The sequence below is a fragment of the Hyperoodon ampullatus genome (genome assembly GCF_949752795.1).
Source record: "Hyperoodon ampullatus genome assembly, chromosome: 19".
NCBI lineage: Eukaryota > Metazoa > Chordata > Mammalia > Artiodactyla > Ziphiidae > Hyperoodon > Hyperoodon ampullatus.
The window spans coordinates 12459854-12479622 of NC_136932.1; the positions used below are offsets into that span (position 1 = coordinate 12459854).

At 38.2% G+C, this 19769-nt stretch overlaps 1 protein-coding gene across 3 annotated transcripts in view; it reads right to left on the reverse strand.

The window, feature by feature from the left end:
• BPTF (bromodomain PHD finger transcription factor) overlaps positions 1 to 19769 on the reverse strand; it is a gene marked incomplete at its 5' end in the record, with an annotated part of 142575 nt that overhangs the window by 61493 nt on the left and 61313 nt on the right. For 2 of the 3 annotated variants that reach the window (XM_079725122.1, XM_079725120.1), the window contains 3 exons: positions 11671 to 11802; positions 12286 to 12641; positions 14489 to 14676. In XM_079725122.1, coding sequence (XP_079581248.1) covers positions 11671 to 11802; positions 12286 to 12641; positions 14489 to 14676 — 676 coding nt within the window. Of the gene's footprint in view, positions 1 to 11670; positions 11803 to 12285; positions 12642 to 14488; positions 14677 to 18524; positions 18714 to 19769 lie in introns of all 3 variants that reach the window. The other variant, XM_079725121.1, reaches the window with a different exon arrangement.

A 19769-nucleotide genomic window follows, 5' to 3' on the forward strand; every position in this document is an offset into this window, starting at 1 on the left:
CTGACGCCAGGCCAGTGAGGTAGTATTGTAGCTAAACTGTGATGTCCGCTCTCCCAGAATAGATTCTACTGTTCTCACTACCTCCAACACAATCCTTATGGGAAAAGGCAGCAGGAAAGGTGAGCTCTGCAGGGGTTCAATTCCATTTAGTTGGGCAGAAACCTTGGCTACTGCTGGCAGCCTGACGCTGGTACCACGAGCCTCCAGACACCACTCCGTACTGGTCAGTGCACTGGGGGCAGGGGCTCCCTCCACACGGCCTCGGTTCAGGGAGCCGGGCCAGGAGTGGGGCCTCAACTCCGTTCCCCACCTCCACAGGGTTTTGTTGTGTTTCTCTTCCTATTACAAACAAAGCTACAGGAAACCATGTTTTATGTGCTTCTTAGCAGACTTGAGGAATAGCCCTTTATGTTTCCCACTGGTAGAATGGCTGAGTCCAAAGAGTATTATATTTAAAGTGCTGACAGATGGTGCCCAATTGCTCTTCAGATTTGTACGCTTCACACTGCCATCAATTAAAAAGCAACCCTGCTTTCCCGCACCTTCACTCGTTAGTACAAAAATTCTAAATTACTAGCCCAACTGAGAGGGAAGAAATACTATCCCATTGTTTTTATTTACATTTCTTGAATTATGAGAGAAGTTACCACTTTTTTATGAGAAGTAACCACTTCTTTTTTTTTTTTGTGGTACGCGGGCCTCTCACTGCTGTGGCCTCTCCCGTTGCGGAGCACAAGCTTCAGAAGCGCAGGCTCAGCGGCCATGGCTCACGGGCCCAGCCGCTCCGCGGCATGTGGGATCTTCCCGGACCGGGGCACGAACCCACGTCCCCTGCATCGGCAGGCGGATTCTCAACCACTGCGCCACCAGGGAAGCCCCGAGAAGTAACCACTTCTATATGTCTACTGGCCTTATATATTTATTTTTCTGCCAAATGCCTGTTCAAATCCTGTGTCTTATCTGTAATGGGCTTTTCATTTATAAAAGGTCTTTTTCATTTATAAAAGGAAAGTTTCCATTTGTGGTACACATATTTTTCCTCAGTGTGTCATCTGTCTTTTGGATTTGATTATAATATTATTTTTCCACTCAGAATTTTAAATACATATATCCCCTTTTTTCATCTATGGCATCTGGGTTTTATATCTGTTTGAAAAGAAAGTATCACAACAGAAACATAAGTTAATCCACGCGCTCTTAAGTTTTTTGTTATAGTTTTTAACAATACGTTGGGTATTTTTCAATCCTCATTTGTCTGAATGTTTTTGCTGAGGCAGGAATCTGGGTGATATTTTCCCCAAATACGCCCTCTTTTCCTTCTCTGACAGGCAAAGCTATCACAGTGGATTCCCACATGTGTTTAGGTCTATTTCTGGATTCTCTGTTTGATTCCACTGCTCTACTTCTTCTAGAGTACAAATTATTCTGATTACCATAACTTCAAGATATATTCTAAATATCTATTCCCTTTTTTTGTAATACCTACTTCCCTTTTCTTACACATTTTCTAGAGGAAATATTAGTATCATTTTGGTCATGCCTCCCTCTCCCACCAGGAAGAAAACTCCTATTCACAATGCAAATGAGTATTAAATTTGATAGATTAAGTTAATATAATTAATATACTGCATGGCATCTTTAGAAAAATGCAACATACATATGTAAGCATATGATGTATCTTTTCATTTACTCAAAGTATCCTTTATATCTTTTTTTTTTTTTTTTTTTTTTTTTGGCCACTGCATGGCAAGTGGATCCTAGTTCCTCAACCAGGGATTGAACCCACAGTGGAAGTGCATAGTTCTAACTACTGGACTGCCAAGGAAATCCCAAAGTATCCTTTATATCCTTAGTAAAGTTTTAACCATTTCTTAACATGCTCCTAAATATTTATTAAATGTATTCCTGGTTTGAGGTGTTTTGTCATTGCTGGATGTTTTCTTCATTGTAATTTTTTAAAATATGTAAACTGTAACCAAGTTAAGAAACAGAACCTTATCAATAACCACTACATCCAAAACTAGTGTGTCCCACCCCCAGGCAGCCATTATCCTGACTTTTGTGTTATCATTCTCTTGCTTTTCTTTACAGTTTTACCACCACCTATGTGTATATCCCAAACAATATAAAGTTTGGCTTTTGAAAACTCAGCAAGAAGAAAACTAGCTGCATGAGCAAGAGCAATATTGTCACTATTAAAAGAAGGTTCCCAGAAAAAAATAAATTTGTCTCCAGGTCACCTTTCACAAGTTAAGAGCCTCTTGTGGTGCAATCAAAGGGTGCAGTCAGGGGCTTCCCTGGTGGCGCAGTGGTTGAGAGTCCGCCTGCCGATGCAGGGGACACGGGTTCGTGCCCCAGTCTGGGAAGATCCCACATGCCGCGGAGCGGCTGGGACTGTAAGCCATGGCCGCTGAGCCTGCGCGTCCGGAGACTGTGCTCCGCAAGGGAAGAGGCCACAACAGTGAGAGGCCCGCGTACCGCAAAAAAAAAAAAAAAAAGGGCGCAGTCCTAAGCAACGCCTAGAAGACAGTACGCTCACCACACTCAGGGTACCTGGCAGGACCATGTGTAAACAGGTGCACTGCAGAGACAGGATCATGCATTGCTCTGCTCTTCCTGCTTTTGTGCCTTTTGAGGATTCTATGGCGTGACTGGTGGAAATTCTCAGTTCTCCCCCCGACTTGGGATTTGGCTTTCCTGGGTAGGGTACCACTCATCCTCCTGCAATACTTCTTGCAGTTTTACTGGTGCTGTCTTCTCTGTTGTTCCCCTTGTCCCTGTGGGTTTATGCTTTGAAAAAATCCCTTTGCCATAGTTTTGGTGGAGGTCAGTGGGGAGCAAAATTAGATGTGCTCATTCAATTTGTTATTTTAACTCAGAACTCCCGCTGTATTTTCTTCATGGTTACTATCTGCATATATAAAACCGAATGTTCAGTATGGGGGCCACCTTAATTAATTTTCATATTGTTTTATAGTTTTTCAGTCAATTAAGTATATAATGAGATCAACTATATATAATTGTCCCTACATTTACCTATTTATGTTTTATTTCTCTCGGTAAATTGCATTAATACTTTAAAGAAAAGTTAAAAGATAACAGCAACAGTGGGTATCTCTGTTTTGTTCCACCTAAATGTTAATGGGAACACTTCAAGGGTTTCATCAAAACACATGACGGTTTGGTTTGAAATACATCTTTACCAAAAAGGGGAGGGGGCATTCATCTATTTCTACTTATCCAAGTTTTTTTTTAAACCAAGAATTAATAATGAACTTAAATCTTCTTAATAAACAAATACCTTCTTGACATCTAATTAGAAAATCAAAGTTTTCTTTCTTTGACTTCTTAAAATAGCAAGGTATTAATAATCTCCTAAGAACAGACAAATCTTCCATACCTAGAGGAAGTCAAGTTAGTCATGATTTATTATTCTTTTTTTTTTTTTGTTGTTGTTTTTTTTTTTGCGGTACGCGGGCCTCTCACTGTTGTGGCCTCTCCCGCTGCGGAGCACAGGCTCCGGACGCGCAGGCTCAGCGGCCATGGCTCACGGGCCCAGCCACTCCGCGGCATGTGGGATCTTCCCAGACCGGGGCACGAACCCGTGTCCCCTGCATCGGCAGGCGGACTCTCAACCACTGCGCCACCAGGGAAGCCCCTGATTTATTATTCTTTTAATTTACTCTTGACTATATTTGCTAATGCTCTGTTTAAGATTTCTTGCATACACTTCTATTTGCTATTAATTATTAATCAATGGTAAATATTAATAAATGAGACAGGGCCATGATTTTCTATTTATCTATTTAACAAGTTTTAGAACAGTTTTGTACTAACAGAAATAATACTGAACCGGATTTCCTTCTTTTTCTATTTTATGGAACAGTTTAAACAGAATTATCCGTTTCCTAAAATTTGAAGAACTTCCTCATGAAATCATCTGGTCCTGCCCATCTCCTTACTACTGACAGGTGCAGTGATATCCTTCAAACTGAACCAGAAATCCTTTTCTTGCCTAAGAGTGTGGCCTCTGCCCTACTGTCCAATGATTCAGATCAGTGGGACTCCTCCTCCCCAACCCTTCCCCCACCCAAAAGGAGGAGTCCACTGGGGCACTTTCTCTATGTATGTAGGAAGCCTGAATGCTATGTTAGTGGACTCCGTGAAGGTTTGAAATCCAAAGTATCAGTGAGAGAGATTCAGAAATATTGTTTGTTACGTCCCTTTTTTCATTCTTGATATTGGTTATTTGTTCTTTATCCTTTCCACCCCCCACCCCGTTCCTGATAATCTCATCAGAGGTTTGTAAATATAATAGTATCTAAGGTATACATCTGTTTCCTATTTCATCAAATATTGACATATTTCCCATCTTTGGTTTGACTCATTGAGATGCATGCCTAGCTAATTAATTTGTAGTTTTTCTTGTTTAGTGTAAGCACTGAAGGCTACCCATTTCCCCTAGGTACTCTTTAGCTGTTTCCCACAAATTTCAATTTATGTCATATTCTTTTTTTTTCTTTTTTTTTTAATGTCGTATTCTCATGAACATTCAATTCATAATGTTTTCTAGTTTCCATTATGATTTTTTGACCTATTTAGAAGAATATTTCTTAAGTGTCAAGCACATAGGCCTTACACTTCTTTAAACTTTTACCACAAATGTCTACATCCCTAAACAATACAGCATTATATTAGCATACATTCTTTTAACCTTTACATAAATAGAATCACACTACATATATTTTCAGGCAAAGAATTGTTTCACTCTGTTGTACATTTCTTTCTTTTTTTTTTTTTTTTGCGGTACACGGGCCTCTCACTGTTGCGGCCTCTCCCGATGTGGAGCACAGGCTCCAGACGTGCAGGCTCAGCAGCCGTGGCTCACGGGCCCAGCCGCTCCGCGGCATGTGGGATCTTCCCGGACCGGGTCACGAACCCGTGTCCCCTGCATCGGCAGGCGGACTCTCAACCACTGCGCCACCAGGGGAGCCCCTGTTGTACATTTCTGAGTCAATCTCATTGACTCATGTTGCTCTGGTTTGCTTTTTTACTGCTGTACAGTATGCTATTAGAGAACCACACCATAATATAAATATGCCTGATTATGGGCATTTAGGAATTGTTACCAATTTTCACCATTACAAAATATTATAAGGAACACGTTTCTACATGTCTCTTCATGTACAGATACAAGGTTTCGCTAAGGTTTTTAGTTAGGAACAGGATTGTACTCTCAATATTACTTTTACCAAATTGTTCTCTAAGATGGTTGTAGTATTTAGCTCTTTTATCGACAACATATCAGAATTCTCTTCCTATTATATCACACATTTGCCAATACTCTTTAAATTTATGACAATCCAATGGATGTGAAATAATAGCACCTAGTTTGGGGGGTTTGGTTTTGGTTTTTTTTTTTTAATATTTTGATTGTATTTAGGATCTGTTACTCCAAAGACACCAAGAGTCTTTACACAGTAAGATTTTAAAGTCTGGCAAAGATGCCTGCATTGTGAGTGGTACGTAGGGACTGAAACTGTTTTCAAACCAGCAGATTCACCTCTACAAGCCCACATTCATCCTGGAATATATTCTCAGACCTTTTTTTTTTTTTTTTTGGCCATGCCCTGTGGCATGTGAGATCTTCCCTGACCAGGGATCGAATCCATGCCTCCTGCAGTGGAAGCGCAGAGTCTTAACCACTGGACTACCATGGAAGGCCCCAGCCCCTAGTTTTGTGGGGGGTTTTTTTTGACATCTTTATTGGAGTAAAACTGCTTCACAATGGTGTGTTAGCTTCTGCTGTATAACAAAGTGAATCAGCTATACATATACATATATCCCCATATTTCTTCCCTCTTGCTTCTCCCTCCCACTCTCCCTATCCCACCCCTCTAGGTGGACACAAAGCACCGAGTTGATCTCCCTGTGCTATGAGGCTGCTTCCCAGTAGCTATCTATTCTACATTTGGTAGTGTATATATGTCCATGCCACTCTCTCACTTCGTCCCAGCTTACCCTTCCCCCTCCCCGTGTCCTCAAGTCCATTCTCTATGTCTGCGTCTTTATTCCTGTCCTGCCCCAGTTTCTTCAGAACCTTTTTTTTTTTTAAGATTCCATATATATGTGTTAGCATACGGTATTTGTTTTTCTCTTTCTGACTTATTTCACACTGTATGACAGTCTCTAGGTTCATCCACCTCACTACAAATAACTCAATTTCGTTACTTTTTATGGCTGAATAATATTCCATTGTATATATGTGCCACATCTTTATCCATTCATCTGTCAATGGACGCCTAGGTTGCTTCCATGCCCTGGCTATTGTAAACAGAGCTGTAATGAACACTGTGGTATATGACTCTTTTTGAATTATGGTTTTCTCTGGTTTTCTCAGGGTGTATGCCCAGTAGTGGGATTGCTGGGTCGTATGGTAGTTCTGTTTTTAGTTTTTTAAGGAACCCCCATACTGTTCTCCATAGTGGCTGTATCAATTTACATTCCCACCAACAGTGCAAGAGGGTTTTTCTCCACACCCTCTCCAGCATTTATTGTTTGCAGATTTTTTGATGATGGCCATTCTGACTGGTGTGAGGTGATGCCTCATTGTAGTTTTGATTTGCATTTCTCTAATGATTAAAGATGTTGAGCATCCTTTCATGTGTTTTTTGGCAATCTGTATATCTTCTTTGGAAAAATGTCTATTTAGGTCTTCTGCCCATTTTTGGATTGGGTTGTTTGTTTTTTTGATATTGAGCTGCATGAGCTGCTTGTATATTTTGGAGATTAATCCTTTGTCAGCTGCTTCGTTTGCAAATACTTTCTCCCATTCTGAGGGTTGTCTTTTCGTCTTGTTTATGGTTTCCTTTGTTGTGCAAAAGCTTTGAAGTTTCATTAGGTCCCATTTGCTTACTTTTGTTTTTATCTCCATTTCTCTAGGAGGTGGGTCAAAAAGGATCTTGCTGTGATTTATGTCATAGAGTGTTTTGCCTATGTTTTCCTCTATGAGTTTTATAGTGTCTGGCCTTACATTTAGGTCTTTAATCCATTTTGAGTTTATTTTTGTGTATGGTGTTAGGGAGTGTTCTAATTTTATTCTTTTACATGTAGCTGTCCAGCTTTCCCAGCACCACTTATTGAAGAGGCTGTCTTTTCTCCACTGCATATTCTTGCCTCCTTTATCAAAGATAAGGTGACCATATGCGTGTGGGTTTATCTCTGGGCTTTCTATCCTGTTCCATTGATCTGTCTTTCTGTTTTTGTGCCAGTACCATACTATCTTGATTACTGTACCTTTGTAGTATAGTCTCAAGTCAGGGAGCCTGACTCCTCCAGCTCCGTTTTTGTTTCTCAAGACTGCTTTGGCTATTCGGGGTCTTTTGTGTTTCCATACAAATTGTGAAATTTTTTGTTCCAGTTCTGTGAAAAATGCCAGTGGTAGTTTGATAGGGATTGCATTGAACCTGTAGATTGCTTTGGGTAGTAGAGTCATTTTCACACTGTTGATTCTTCCAATCCAAGAACATGGTACATCTCTCCATCTGTTCGTATCATCTTTAATTTCTTTTATCAGTGTCTTATAGTTTTCTGCATACAGGTCTTTTGTCTCCTTAGGTAGGTTTATTCCTAGGTGTTTTATTCTTCTTGTTGCAGTAGTAAATGGGAGTGTTTCCTTAATTTCTCTTTCAGATTTTTCATCATTAGTGTATAGGAATGCCAGAGATTTCTGTGCATTAATTTTGTATCCTGCTACTTTACCCAATTCATTGATTAGCTCTAGTAGTTTTCTGGTAGTATCTTCAGGATTCTCTATGTATAGTATCATGTCATCTGTGAACAGTGACAGTTTTACTTCTTCTTTTCCAATTTGGATTACTTTTAATTGTTTTTCTTCTCTGATTGCTGTGGCTAAAACTTCCAAAACTATGTTGAATAATAGTGGTGAGAGTGGGCAACCATATCTTGTTCCTGATCTTAGCAGAAATGGTTTCAGTTTTTCATCACTGAGAACGATGTTGGCCCAACCCCTACTTTTAATGTGCTTTTTCCCCAACTTACTAGGGAGGTTAAGCATCTTTTCATATTTCTTGGCTATTTGTGCCTCCTTTTCTCTAAATTATGTTTGTACCTCTGGCCTTTTTTTCTACTAAATAGTTTGATTTTTTTTCTTACTGAACTGTAGAAGTTCTTGAATATACTGTGTATACTAACCCTTTTTTGATTATAGTATAATAAAACAATAAAAACACCTTCAACCAGTCTAGGATTCAGTCTTTTAGGATGACATATTATTATAAAACTCAAACAACAGAAAACCATTGTCTACTGTTATATACATATGTGATAAAACTACACAGTAAAAGGAAGGGTGTAACAAAACACAAATGTAAAAATGATGGTTATCTCTCAGGAAAGGCAAGGTAATATGAATGCAAAGTAAATACAATAATAATTTTCTTATTTTTAAATTGGGTGGTGAATTCACAGGTGTTCATTTTATTATTACTCATTATAGCTTATATATTTCACACAATCTTATGTACATATCACATATTAAAGGTGAAGAAGGAAAGTCACTTTTAGTACGTGCACACACACAGGCATACACATGGACACTCATTCAAATCTGACAGACAGCACTCTTACAAATGAAATAAATAAAGCCTGCCTTAGCTATGTTAGGGGAGATACTGAATGAATCAAGAAGGAAATAAAACAATCAGAAGAGAAAAGGAAGGAAGTATGGCAGGAAGAAAAGCAGGAAGAAGGAACGAGTGAAAGGAAAGAGGGACAAAGAAGGGAGGAAAAAGGGAAGGAAATGGAGAAGGAGAGAGGGATGGAGGAAGAAGAGAACTTTTTTTGCTGCAGAGTCACAAAGATAATCTCTTATATTCTCTTCTTAGAGTTTTAAAGTTTGTTTTTCACATTTAGAATTTACTCTACCTGGAACTGACTATTGTGTATAATATAAAGAATGAAGTTCAATTTACCACTGTACAGACAACTCATTTCCTCCTCATCTTCTATTGGACAGTTCATCCTTTCCAATACTACTTCCATCACATACTGTATTTCCATATATGGGCTGGTCTCTTTCTGAACTGTTTATTCTGTACCACTGGTCTATTTGTTTATACCACAGTATTATAGCTACCAAGTGAGTTTCGCTACATGGGAGGGCAAGTACTTCCACCTCGTCCTTCAAATTTACCTTTTCTATTGTTGCACCTTTCCATAAAAACTTTTTAACCATCTTGTGAAATTCTACAGAAAGCCCAACTATAATTATTAATATGTTTGAACTTAATCTGTATATTAAGGTGAGAAAAATTGACATTGTCAAGACACTGAGTCTTCCTATACGTGAACAAGAGATATATTTTCATTTATTTAGGTGTTCTTTAATGTTTTTCAACCAAGACTGCATAACTTTTTCAAAATGATCCTGCCTTCAAACCTTTACTATTGAATATCATAATAAACAATCATTTTACAATAAAATATTTGGTTGAATTTCTAGATACTGCCTTAGGATCAAGTCTTAGAAGTCTGTCACCTAAACATTTGTGACCATACTACTGACAAAAGTGGAAGTCCTATTATTAATTTCTAATTTTCATGAATCATGGTCTCTAATTTTTTAAAAATTCAGAGTATGCTATTTTATATCACCTCATCATAATTAAAAAAAAAGTTCTTTCTTATATATTACCAGATGTGTCATACTAATACAATTCATCATACAATTTTATAACTCTAGTAACAGGTTTAAAAGACTAGTCATGGGAATTCCCTGGCTGTCCAATGGTTAGGACTCCATGATCTCACTGCCGAGGGCCTGGGTTCAGTCCCTGGTCAGGGAAAGAAGATCCCACATGCCACGCGGTGTGCCAAAAAAAATTTTTTTTTAATAAAATAGGATAAAAGACTAGTCATAATGACATACCAGGAGGGGAAAAAACCCTAACTAAAAAAAAATGAATTGCATTTTCATTAGAATGTTTAATATTTAGAAACGAATTTATAAAAGCTTTGACTTAGTCATTTTAAGTTACATCTGAGTACTGAAGTTTTCTTTAGCAACATTTAGCTTTGCTTTAGTTCTCAAAATACTGGTCTCTGCCACCAGAGACCACCAACACAAGTTTCAGGATGAGCACTGAATAGGAGACTGTTGGGACAGAAGAGTTTGGGGAAAGTCTGGAAGTAAATGCGAGAAGGAAAAAGAGAAATTATAGGCCTCACAATTGCCTCTGACTTTCCCCTTGCTCTTCCTGCCCTGAGAAAAGGCGGCAGTGAGAAAAATACTGGCACGCCACCCATTTAGCTCTCCTCTCCTGGGCTGCACCGTTCGTAGCAACTTAACTTAACCCTGTTGTGTTTTTTTTTTTTAATCCTAGGAAGAATTAAGTCCATTCCATTTGTGGAAGCTTCTACCAGTAGCAGCAATTACATTCAAAATAGGAGGGAGAGAGGAAAGAGTATCCATAAGATTTATGGGGGGAAAACACTACAGAAAACTGAAAGCAACCCTTAGCAGATAAAAAATATTTAGCAGCCATATTTACTTTTCTTAAAATTTTTCATTATAATATAAAACACAGGGAGCTTCCCTGGTGGTGCAGTGGTTAAGAATCCGTCTGCCAATGCAGGGGACATGGGTTCCAGTCCTGGTCCAGGAAGATCCCACATGCCGCAGAGCAACTAAGACCATGCACCACAACTACTGAGCCTGCGCTCTAGAGCCCGCAAGCCACAACTACTGAGACTGCATGCCACAACTACTGGAGCCCGCACACCTAGAGCCCAGGCTCCGCAACAAGAGAAGCCACCGCAATGAAAAGCCTGCACACCACAACGAAGAGTAGCCCCCACTCGCCGCAACTAAAGAAAGCCCACGCGCAGCAACAAAGACCCAACGCAGCCAATAAATAAATAAATAAATAAATAAATAAATAAATAAATAAATAAATAAATAAATTTATTTATTTTTTTAAAAAAGATAAAACACAGGTGTAGAAAGCAACACAAAATATATTTAAATTAAAAAAAAATACAGCATTATACCTTTGGAATGGGCCCTGTAGAGGGGCAGGGAAGGTAGAAGGAGCCTTACTTTTTACACTGAATAATAATTTACATTTTTTACCATAAGCTCATATTAGGTTTATAATAAGAACTTTTGAAAAATTAAAGTTAAAAAATAAATCCATTAGGGCTAAAAAGTAGATTCAAGTCACAAAATTTCTCTTTTTCGTTAACCGTCTGCTAAAGCCACACAACTCTGAGTCTACTTAGGAGCTACATGATCTTTGGCCAGATACTCGACTCTAAATAAATCAAGATGTCTAGCACATTCCAGAATATTCAAAAAATATAAGCATTCTTTCTATTCAATAAAAACGCTTTTTACTTTAGAACATATTTTTAATTTTCATATACCTGATCTCTTCTCATCTTCATTGTAATCCTATATCCTAAATAAGAACTAATGTTTATTCAGGTTTACATCTTACATGTTTTCCTCCATCTTACAGGAGGAAAATGAGGTCAAGAAGAGTTAAGTCTTTATTATGGCCTTTCCAACACATTAACTTTCGTTATTAATAGACTCATATTCCAAAAAGGAGACTAACACACCATTCACAAGGCTCAGAATTCACTTACCTGGTATGTCCTAAAGATTCCCGCCAGATTGGGAGCATCACAACTGGTTTAACTGCACACTCCAAAATAGCTAAAGCCAACGCAAATTCTCTGGGTTTGCTACACATCTGAACAGCCTTGATCCAATTTGCCCTAAATTTCAGAAGGGAAAAAACAAAATTTCATCCTGTTGATCTTAAATTAAAAGCACATGAGCTGTAATTTATGAAGACTTCACCTTATAGGGCATATGTTTCTAGGCTAAGCAGGTATAAAATACACTGCTACTGGAAGTTTCTACCTCACAGAATCATAGGTTTTAAACACTAGAGGAATCTCAGAGGTCAATTCGTCCTCCAAATCTTTAAACCTTCCATGATGTTCTGGAACTCTGTCTGGACTCCACTTGGTTCCAGGAATAAAGACTCTGCTTTCCAGAAATCTTCCCAATGTTAGTGTTGGATCGGTAACTTCAGAAGTAAAGTTACTCATATTCCTAACATCCTCAGTGTTTTGCTGACTAAAATGACTTCATTCAATTCATTAGTAATGACAGTTTAAAGTGTGCAACTGCAATAATCATTTTGTAAATATTTACTATATTTACAGCAATAAATAAACCTTAGTTTCCTTTACCTGTGTGAAGCCCAGTTGGGATGAAGAAAGGAGGAAGGGATATTGTTTTCCAACTGGGTGATAGTCAGTCTCAGAGTAGATATGGTAAGAACTTTGGATCCATGGACAGAACCATTCCATTTGAACTCTCCAGCTGGAGTCAGACAGAATTTATGTGCAAGATGCCTTCTCTTATCATGGTCTTCTCTGTGCTGGTGCTTATTCAAAGCAAATGAATTGGTGGAGTACTGATTGTGGTAGACGCGATACTTCCCCTCTTGACCCAACTTAAAATAATTGTTGATATTTCCCTTCATGACCACTTCCTTTTTGGTGCTCAACCGTGAAATTTCTCCTTGAGAATTAACTACCAGTACCTGACCAAGAAAATAAAAAGACTCCATTATTTATGTCAAATATGTAAATTTGATCAACTATCTTTCAATAATTTGTAATTTATCATTCAAAATAAGTTAAGATACATCTTATCACTGAACTTTTGAAGTTTAAAGATTTTTTTTGATGTGGACCATTTTTTAAAGTCTTTTATTGAATTTGTTACAATACTGCTTCTGTTTTTCTATGCTTTGGTTTTTTGGCAGAGAGGCATGTGGGATCTTAGCTCTCCGATCAGGGATCGAACCCACACCCCCTGCATTGGAAGGCGAAGTCTTAACCACTGGACGACCAGGGAAGTCCCTAAACTTCTGAAGTTTAAAAGCTGAGTTAAAAGCTAAAGCTAATTGTTTATAATTAAACAACCAAGATATGTCTGCAAAAAGAAAGAAAACTAAGCTCTATTAAAGTGCCTATTATATGTTGGACATTATTAAGTACTTTCATGTATCTCAAATATACACATGAAACTAAATGTGTGATATATAATCATTCACCAACCATTCTCTCAAGCTTACAATATACAGGGGTTAGAGACAAAAGAGGGCATGAGGGCATTACATGTACTATTCCCGCAAACATATATTCCTAAAAATACCTTTTCTTCTGCTCCTTTTATCATTCCAGCTTTAGATAAGAGCTCATGGATACGTTAAAATAATGTTTCAGGGGCTTCCCTGGTGGCGCAGTGGTTGGGAGTCCGCCTGCCGATGCAGGGGACACAGGTTTGTAACAGTGAGAGGCCCGCGTACCGCAAAAAAAAAAAAAAAAAGTTGATTCTAATCCTTTAGTGGACTGTGAAATCAATAGTGGGGCTTATTCAGCTTAAAAAAGAAAAAAGAAATATAATACAATAGACTAGAAAAGAAAATACCAGAATGCTTCCCACATAGTAAAATACTACTTCAGGAAACTTTTTTTTTTTTTTTTTTTTTTGAAGTACGCGGGCCTCTCACCGTTGTGGCCTCTCCCGTTGCGGAGTACAGGCTCTGGATGCTCAGGCTCAGCGGCCATGGCTCACGGGCCCAGCCGCTCCGCGGCATGTGGGATCTTCCCGGACCGGGGCACGAACCCGTGTCCCCCTGCATCGGCAGGCGGACTCTCAACCACTGCGCCACCAGGGAAGCCCTACTTCAGGAAACTTTTGATGTATGTACTGGGTTGCTATGAAAAATCTCTTAGTGAGGGTCAGAGTAAAAAAGTCTGAAAGCCACTGCCTTAAAGCCATTTCTTTGATGTTAAAAACACTGCATTAAAAAACAAAACAAAACAAAACACTGCATATCTAACCTGCAAATAATTCTCAAATCTGAGAGACACAGCTGTGGCCCTTATTCTATCATCATGGCTTGCTGGGAGACAGAAATACTGAGTCCTAGCTTCAATCTTTTTGTTCACAGTCAGAGTTGAGATGCTGTGCTGTTCTATACACTGTGCTCTGCTATCAAGGGGTAAGTCTTATCTTTTAGCTGCAGGTTCATCTAAAATGACTACAGCCAGAACTGAGCATTAAATCTTCAGTAAAGCCCACAAATAGCCTACCTGTTCCCACATGTGAAGAAGCAGCCTCTATCTCTTTAGAATTATATACAATAAAACTAACCATATAGTAAGAAAGAATACTACCCATTTACAGCATTTCTATGCATGGATTGAAATTTGGGTGTACAGCTATACTTATCATAATACAAACCTAACACTTTTAATCTCATTACACTCTCGGAAGTGAGGAAAATACAGTTCAAAAGTACCTCTACAAACTTCCTGCCCCTATTTTAAAAATTATTTTACATTCCAGAGATTTTCGTTTTAAACAGGAAAAACACACCTCTTTCCCCTCCTTAAATAATTTATTTGCTTCATGGGCTGCGGCTGCCACCTGTTGGCTCTTCAGCTGACTCAGTTTGCTGTCTGGATTCCGTAACCTGGTGATAATCCGAGTTGAACCAGACGCTCCTCTTCCACCTCCAGGAGACTCAGTTATTTCCCCATTAGACTTCTCTGATTTGAAATCACCTGTTATTAAATAAAAAGCCAAAAGTAATTGCTAACAGTAAGTAAATTACATATAGTAATAACACCTTACTTATCCAAAACTTCTATCTGGTAGACAACTAAGATCCAGAAAATAAAAAGTCCTTGAACAGCCAAAGCAAATGCATTAATTCTTAAAGTTTTACTCCAAAGAAAGTATGTCAGAACTTTACTGTGAGTCATTTATCATTTTACAGAAATTCAAACATGCCAGGTTATCTGTTTTAAAGCTCAGCTACTAGAAAAGAGGAAGGGCTGCTACAGATTTACAAGTAACAAACATAACTCAAAATGCACACTAATAAAATATTGCCTTATATATTCCACATGGATTTCTGTATTAAAAGTAAAGGATATAATTAATTTTAGAAAGATTTCCACTGAAATTCTGTTTAAATACCTAATAACTTAAAGCTTATAAACATGTCAAGTGAATTTTTTCCTAAAGAATCTAATTATCTGTGTATGCAGATAACTATACATGTGAAAATCAACTATATTAGCTTTTTTAGATATAATAAAGGCCTCTCACATTTTCATTATATCTTAATTTTTTAAAGTGACAGATTCAACTGCCAAGGAGCAATTTCTGCTTTTCCATAAATCTCACTTCAGCTGAAAATTTCTATACGTTCTAAAACGATTGCATCAGTATCCAATTTCCACTGGCCGGACAGTTGAACAAGATCTCATTTTTCTTTCTTAATTTAAAGCTTTTAAAAACTAAGACAGTGTGGCACTGGCAAATGAAAAACCAAGCAGAAAATATGGCACTGACTAAATCAAGATGGGGTAGGGGTACTGGGTATCTTGCCATCTCAGGCTGGAAAGCTAGTAACCTTCAATGTGTGGTAGCAAAGCAGTTGGTTAGTTAGACTAGCCACGATTTTCTCTCGGCTCTCAGACCACGATTCTACCCATGCTAGAGTTCTGTGCCAACACGATGAACTATAGCGGCAACCTTATTTATTTTTGGCCACACCACGCGGCTTGTGGGATTTTAGCTCCCCAACCAGTGATTGAACCAGGGCCCTCAGGAGTGAGAGTGTGGAGTCTCAACCACTGAACTGCCAGAGAATTCCCGATAGTGGCTACTTCTTGGGACTGTCTTTGAAGTTCTACAATAAAGACTTTTTAGACATCATTTAGTCAAGGCCAGGCTTCCTAAAAGCAGAAGGGGAATGGCACAGCACTTTTTAAATTAAGCGCCTCAATTTAGAGCCAACAATCCAACAGGTGAGAGTCAGTCCTTTGCCACTTGCTAAGTTTAGTGCAAATAAGGGAAAGGAGGCAGAAAATTCATCCCTGGGGGTACGACTTGAAGGAGCAGAGAGAGGGAACAAGGCTAAGAGTGGAGGTCATTGTCTAGCACACCTTGCCCAAAGGCCACATTCCTGTTTAAAAGAGTGAATCACTGTGATGCAGCCTGGAGGCTGAGTACAGAGCTGCCTGGCCCTAGCCTCCCTAACTCACTGTTTAATGAGTCAAGAGGCAGGAGCCTAGACAGACTGCGCTCACCTGGGGGCTGGGGCAGACAAACTGGGCCAGTAGAGGGGGTTTACCCTCAGGGACTCTGAGCCAAGTTTCTGGGCATTAGGTACTAGCTGGGTATTCAGGCAATCTACAAGGGGGTGTTACTGCCAGAAAAAACCCCAAACCTGTCACACTGGGATGTATAATTATTCAAACCTACAGCAATTTCCAGCAGGCCATCCCTGACAGAAGTCAGCTGGATCTAGGCTGTTAAAGAAGAATGGCCTCCGGAAGGGGGATCTTCCCGTATGCTTCTCACTTCTCATCCATATCCATTCTCCCAGAAAACCTCCCAGAAAAGGGCAGCCAGGTTTATCAGAGAACACCGTCCACCATCAGGTTAATGAGTGTTACAGGTAGTTAAGTTCGTAATTTGGCTCATGGATTGTAGGATCAAGATAAGCCACAACCAGATGTAATCAAAATAATACACACAATACACAGAAATCCTAGATACAGTTAAAATTACCAGATGTTCATTTTGGGAGAGAAGTTTTTGAAAAAATTTTCAGTTGTGGGTGAGATCTTTCCATTATGTTAGGCAGAGGCATTTTTTAATTTGAATACACACATTTGTATTGAGCTAGGGTGGAACTGTGGATATTTGCTGTTTCCTATCTTCACAGCATCTCTCCTTCTTTGGAAAACCATTCCTACCCCACTCCAATTATATACTTTTGCTGGAGCCATCAATCATAATACCTTGCCTGCCCTGGCCACAGGAGTAGGAACAATATGTCCAAGATAGGCCACTCAAATTCCTTCCTCAAGGACTTTTGATTTGGAGCAGGAGTAGGGGCCTTGCCTTTGGGTCACAGACCTTGGAAAGATATGAATACAAACCGCTGATGCCATCTTCCCTGCCACTTGGGGAAAGCCTGTCTGTATTAGGAGAGAATGAGGTTAACACACAAACATATGCAGATCCAAAAGGTGAGACAGAAAGAGGAAAATGGAAAGAGTTTTGATACCTGGAGGTCCAGTTATGCCCGGTGATGGCTTGGACTTCCCAATTATATGAGCTAATTAAATCCCTTTTCACTTAAGCTAGTTTAAGCTGGTTTGGTCACTTGCAATTGAAAAGGTTCTAATTAAGACAGATCGCCATCTCATATCATACACAAAATTATACACCAGAAGGATTAAAAATGAAGTTATAGAAGTATTATGTGAAATTACTGTAAAATATATGTATGTTCTTGGGATAGGGATGGTCTTCCTTAGTGAGACACAAAATCCAGAGAAATCCTAAAGAAAAAGACTGATAAATTTAACTGCATAAAAAATGTAAAAATTTCTTTATAAAACAACAGAAAGGGTTAAAAACAAGCAATGACTATATAAATATATAGGTAAAATCAAAAATTAATACTCACAATACATAAAGCATTCCTAAAACTCATTTGGGAAAAATATCAAAATTCAGTAGGAACAAATCAGCAAAAAATATGAATAAGCAATTCACAGAAAGTTCAGCCAACACATGAAAAGAAAGTCAACTACATTAGTAAGCAGGGATATGCAAATTTTAAAATGAAATACTTTTCACCATTGGCAAAAATGTAACAGATAGATGATGTCAAATTTAGCGAGAATATGAAGAAATACACATACATGTAAATGATTAGTATAAATTCCTTTTAATGTACAATTAAGCAGTAGCCATCACTATTTTTTAAATGTACCTACCATATGATCCAGCAATTCCATTTACTGTATCTATACTGCCAGAAATACAAGTACACAGAGATATATGGTGAGGATGTTAAAAAGCACCACTAGTTGTAATAATGAAAAAACTGTTAGCCTAAATGTCCATTAATAGAGAAATAGTAAATGAATTATGGTTCATCTGTACTGTGGAGTACCATGCAGCAGTTAAAAAAAGAATAAATTTAATTTATTACATGAAAAGAACCCCTACATGTATTACTGAGTGAAAAAAGCAAGATGCAGAACAACACATGCAGAATGATCCCGTTTATATTTAAAAAAAAAAAAACTTTTTGTAAACATACATACATTAATGTAACTGCACGGAGAAAGATATAAAATGTTACACACCAAGTAGTGGTGGTTACCTTTGGGGAGGGGGTGTGAAAAAGATGTATTTTTTCCCAAGTGCTTTTTTATTTTTTTAAAACAAAAACACTGAGTGCAAGTGTCGCTTGTGTTTAAAAAAAAGAAAAAAGAAAAAAGAAAATCCAAATCTTCCCACCCCCATCAAACTTTTATTTAAAAAATTAAAAATTAAAAAAATAAAAAAGCTCCTTTCAATGTATGAAGTGTATTCTTACCTATCTCTTCTTGAATAGAGACAGGTGTATGAGATTCTCTTTCTCCATTTTCAGGATCATCAGCTGCCTTAGCAGATTCACTCTGGGAAGAATTTAGTTCACTGCTGCTGTTACTGTTTTCCAGATTAGGCTGGGTGGAGGTAGTGGTAGCACTAGTGTTACTGCTGTCACATGTCTTGCTAGGTTCTTCTAGAAAAATAGAATATCTGATTTTTAAATTGGAAATCACATCAAAAACAACTAATTGTCAGAAAAGACATTTAATTGTTTTAGGGTTGCATTACAAAGCTAGATTTTAAAAAGCTGCTCATGTATGAATAATGCAATGTATGAAAAAAAATTGTAAACAACACCCTACGAATTGTTTTTTAAGTCTCCCAGTATTAACTCAGGCTCTTATCACCTTAGTGTATAGTACAAAGCAGACAATCTTTCAGAATAATAAAGTGATATAACAATCTCACAAAATTTATGATGTGCCAGATACTGCAGAAGTGATTTTGTGAAGAAAATCCCTCAAAATCTGAAATTTATATTCTTACTTTTCATAAAGTATTCAAACAGTATTTGAAACAGAATTAAACAGGATTATTTATCTCTAAGGTTTTCTGCCTGAATTCTATACCCCCAAATTTAACTAGATGGTAATGCCTAAGTGATTGTTAATTTTAAGACCAATATAATAGTATCACTAAGAGTATAGTTCCTAAAAGTATATCAAAATGAATGCTACCATGAACTGAAAGCCTAGGTCTTTCCTCGGCAGTTCAGAAATCTAGAGCCTCCCTGTGCATTTCATTTTGCCACTATTAAGATACCTTTTAAATCAAGCCCCTAAATTAAAAGTCGTCAACAGTATATCACAAAGGCTATCTGTAATGCATCATGAGCTCCTAAATTTTTTTTTGAGTGAAAAAACCAACAACCTGATAGAAAAATGGGAAAAATATATGAACAGTGACGAAAGAAATGAAAATGGCGGGAATTCCCTGGCGGTCCAGTGGTTCAGACTCTGCGCTCTCACTGCCAAGGGCCCCGGTTCAATACCTGGTCAGGGGACTAAAATCTTACAAGCCACGCGATTCAGCCACAAAAAAGAAAAAGAAAAAGAAAAATGGCCTTTAAACATGGAAATATGCTCACTTAATTCAGAATAAGAGAAATGCAAAGTAAAATCGTATAGAGAAACTACCTCTCAGCTACCAGACTGGCCAAAAATCCAAGTCTCATGATACACTCAGGTAG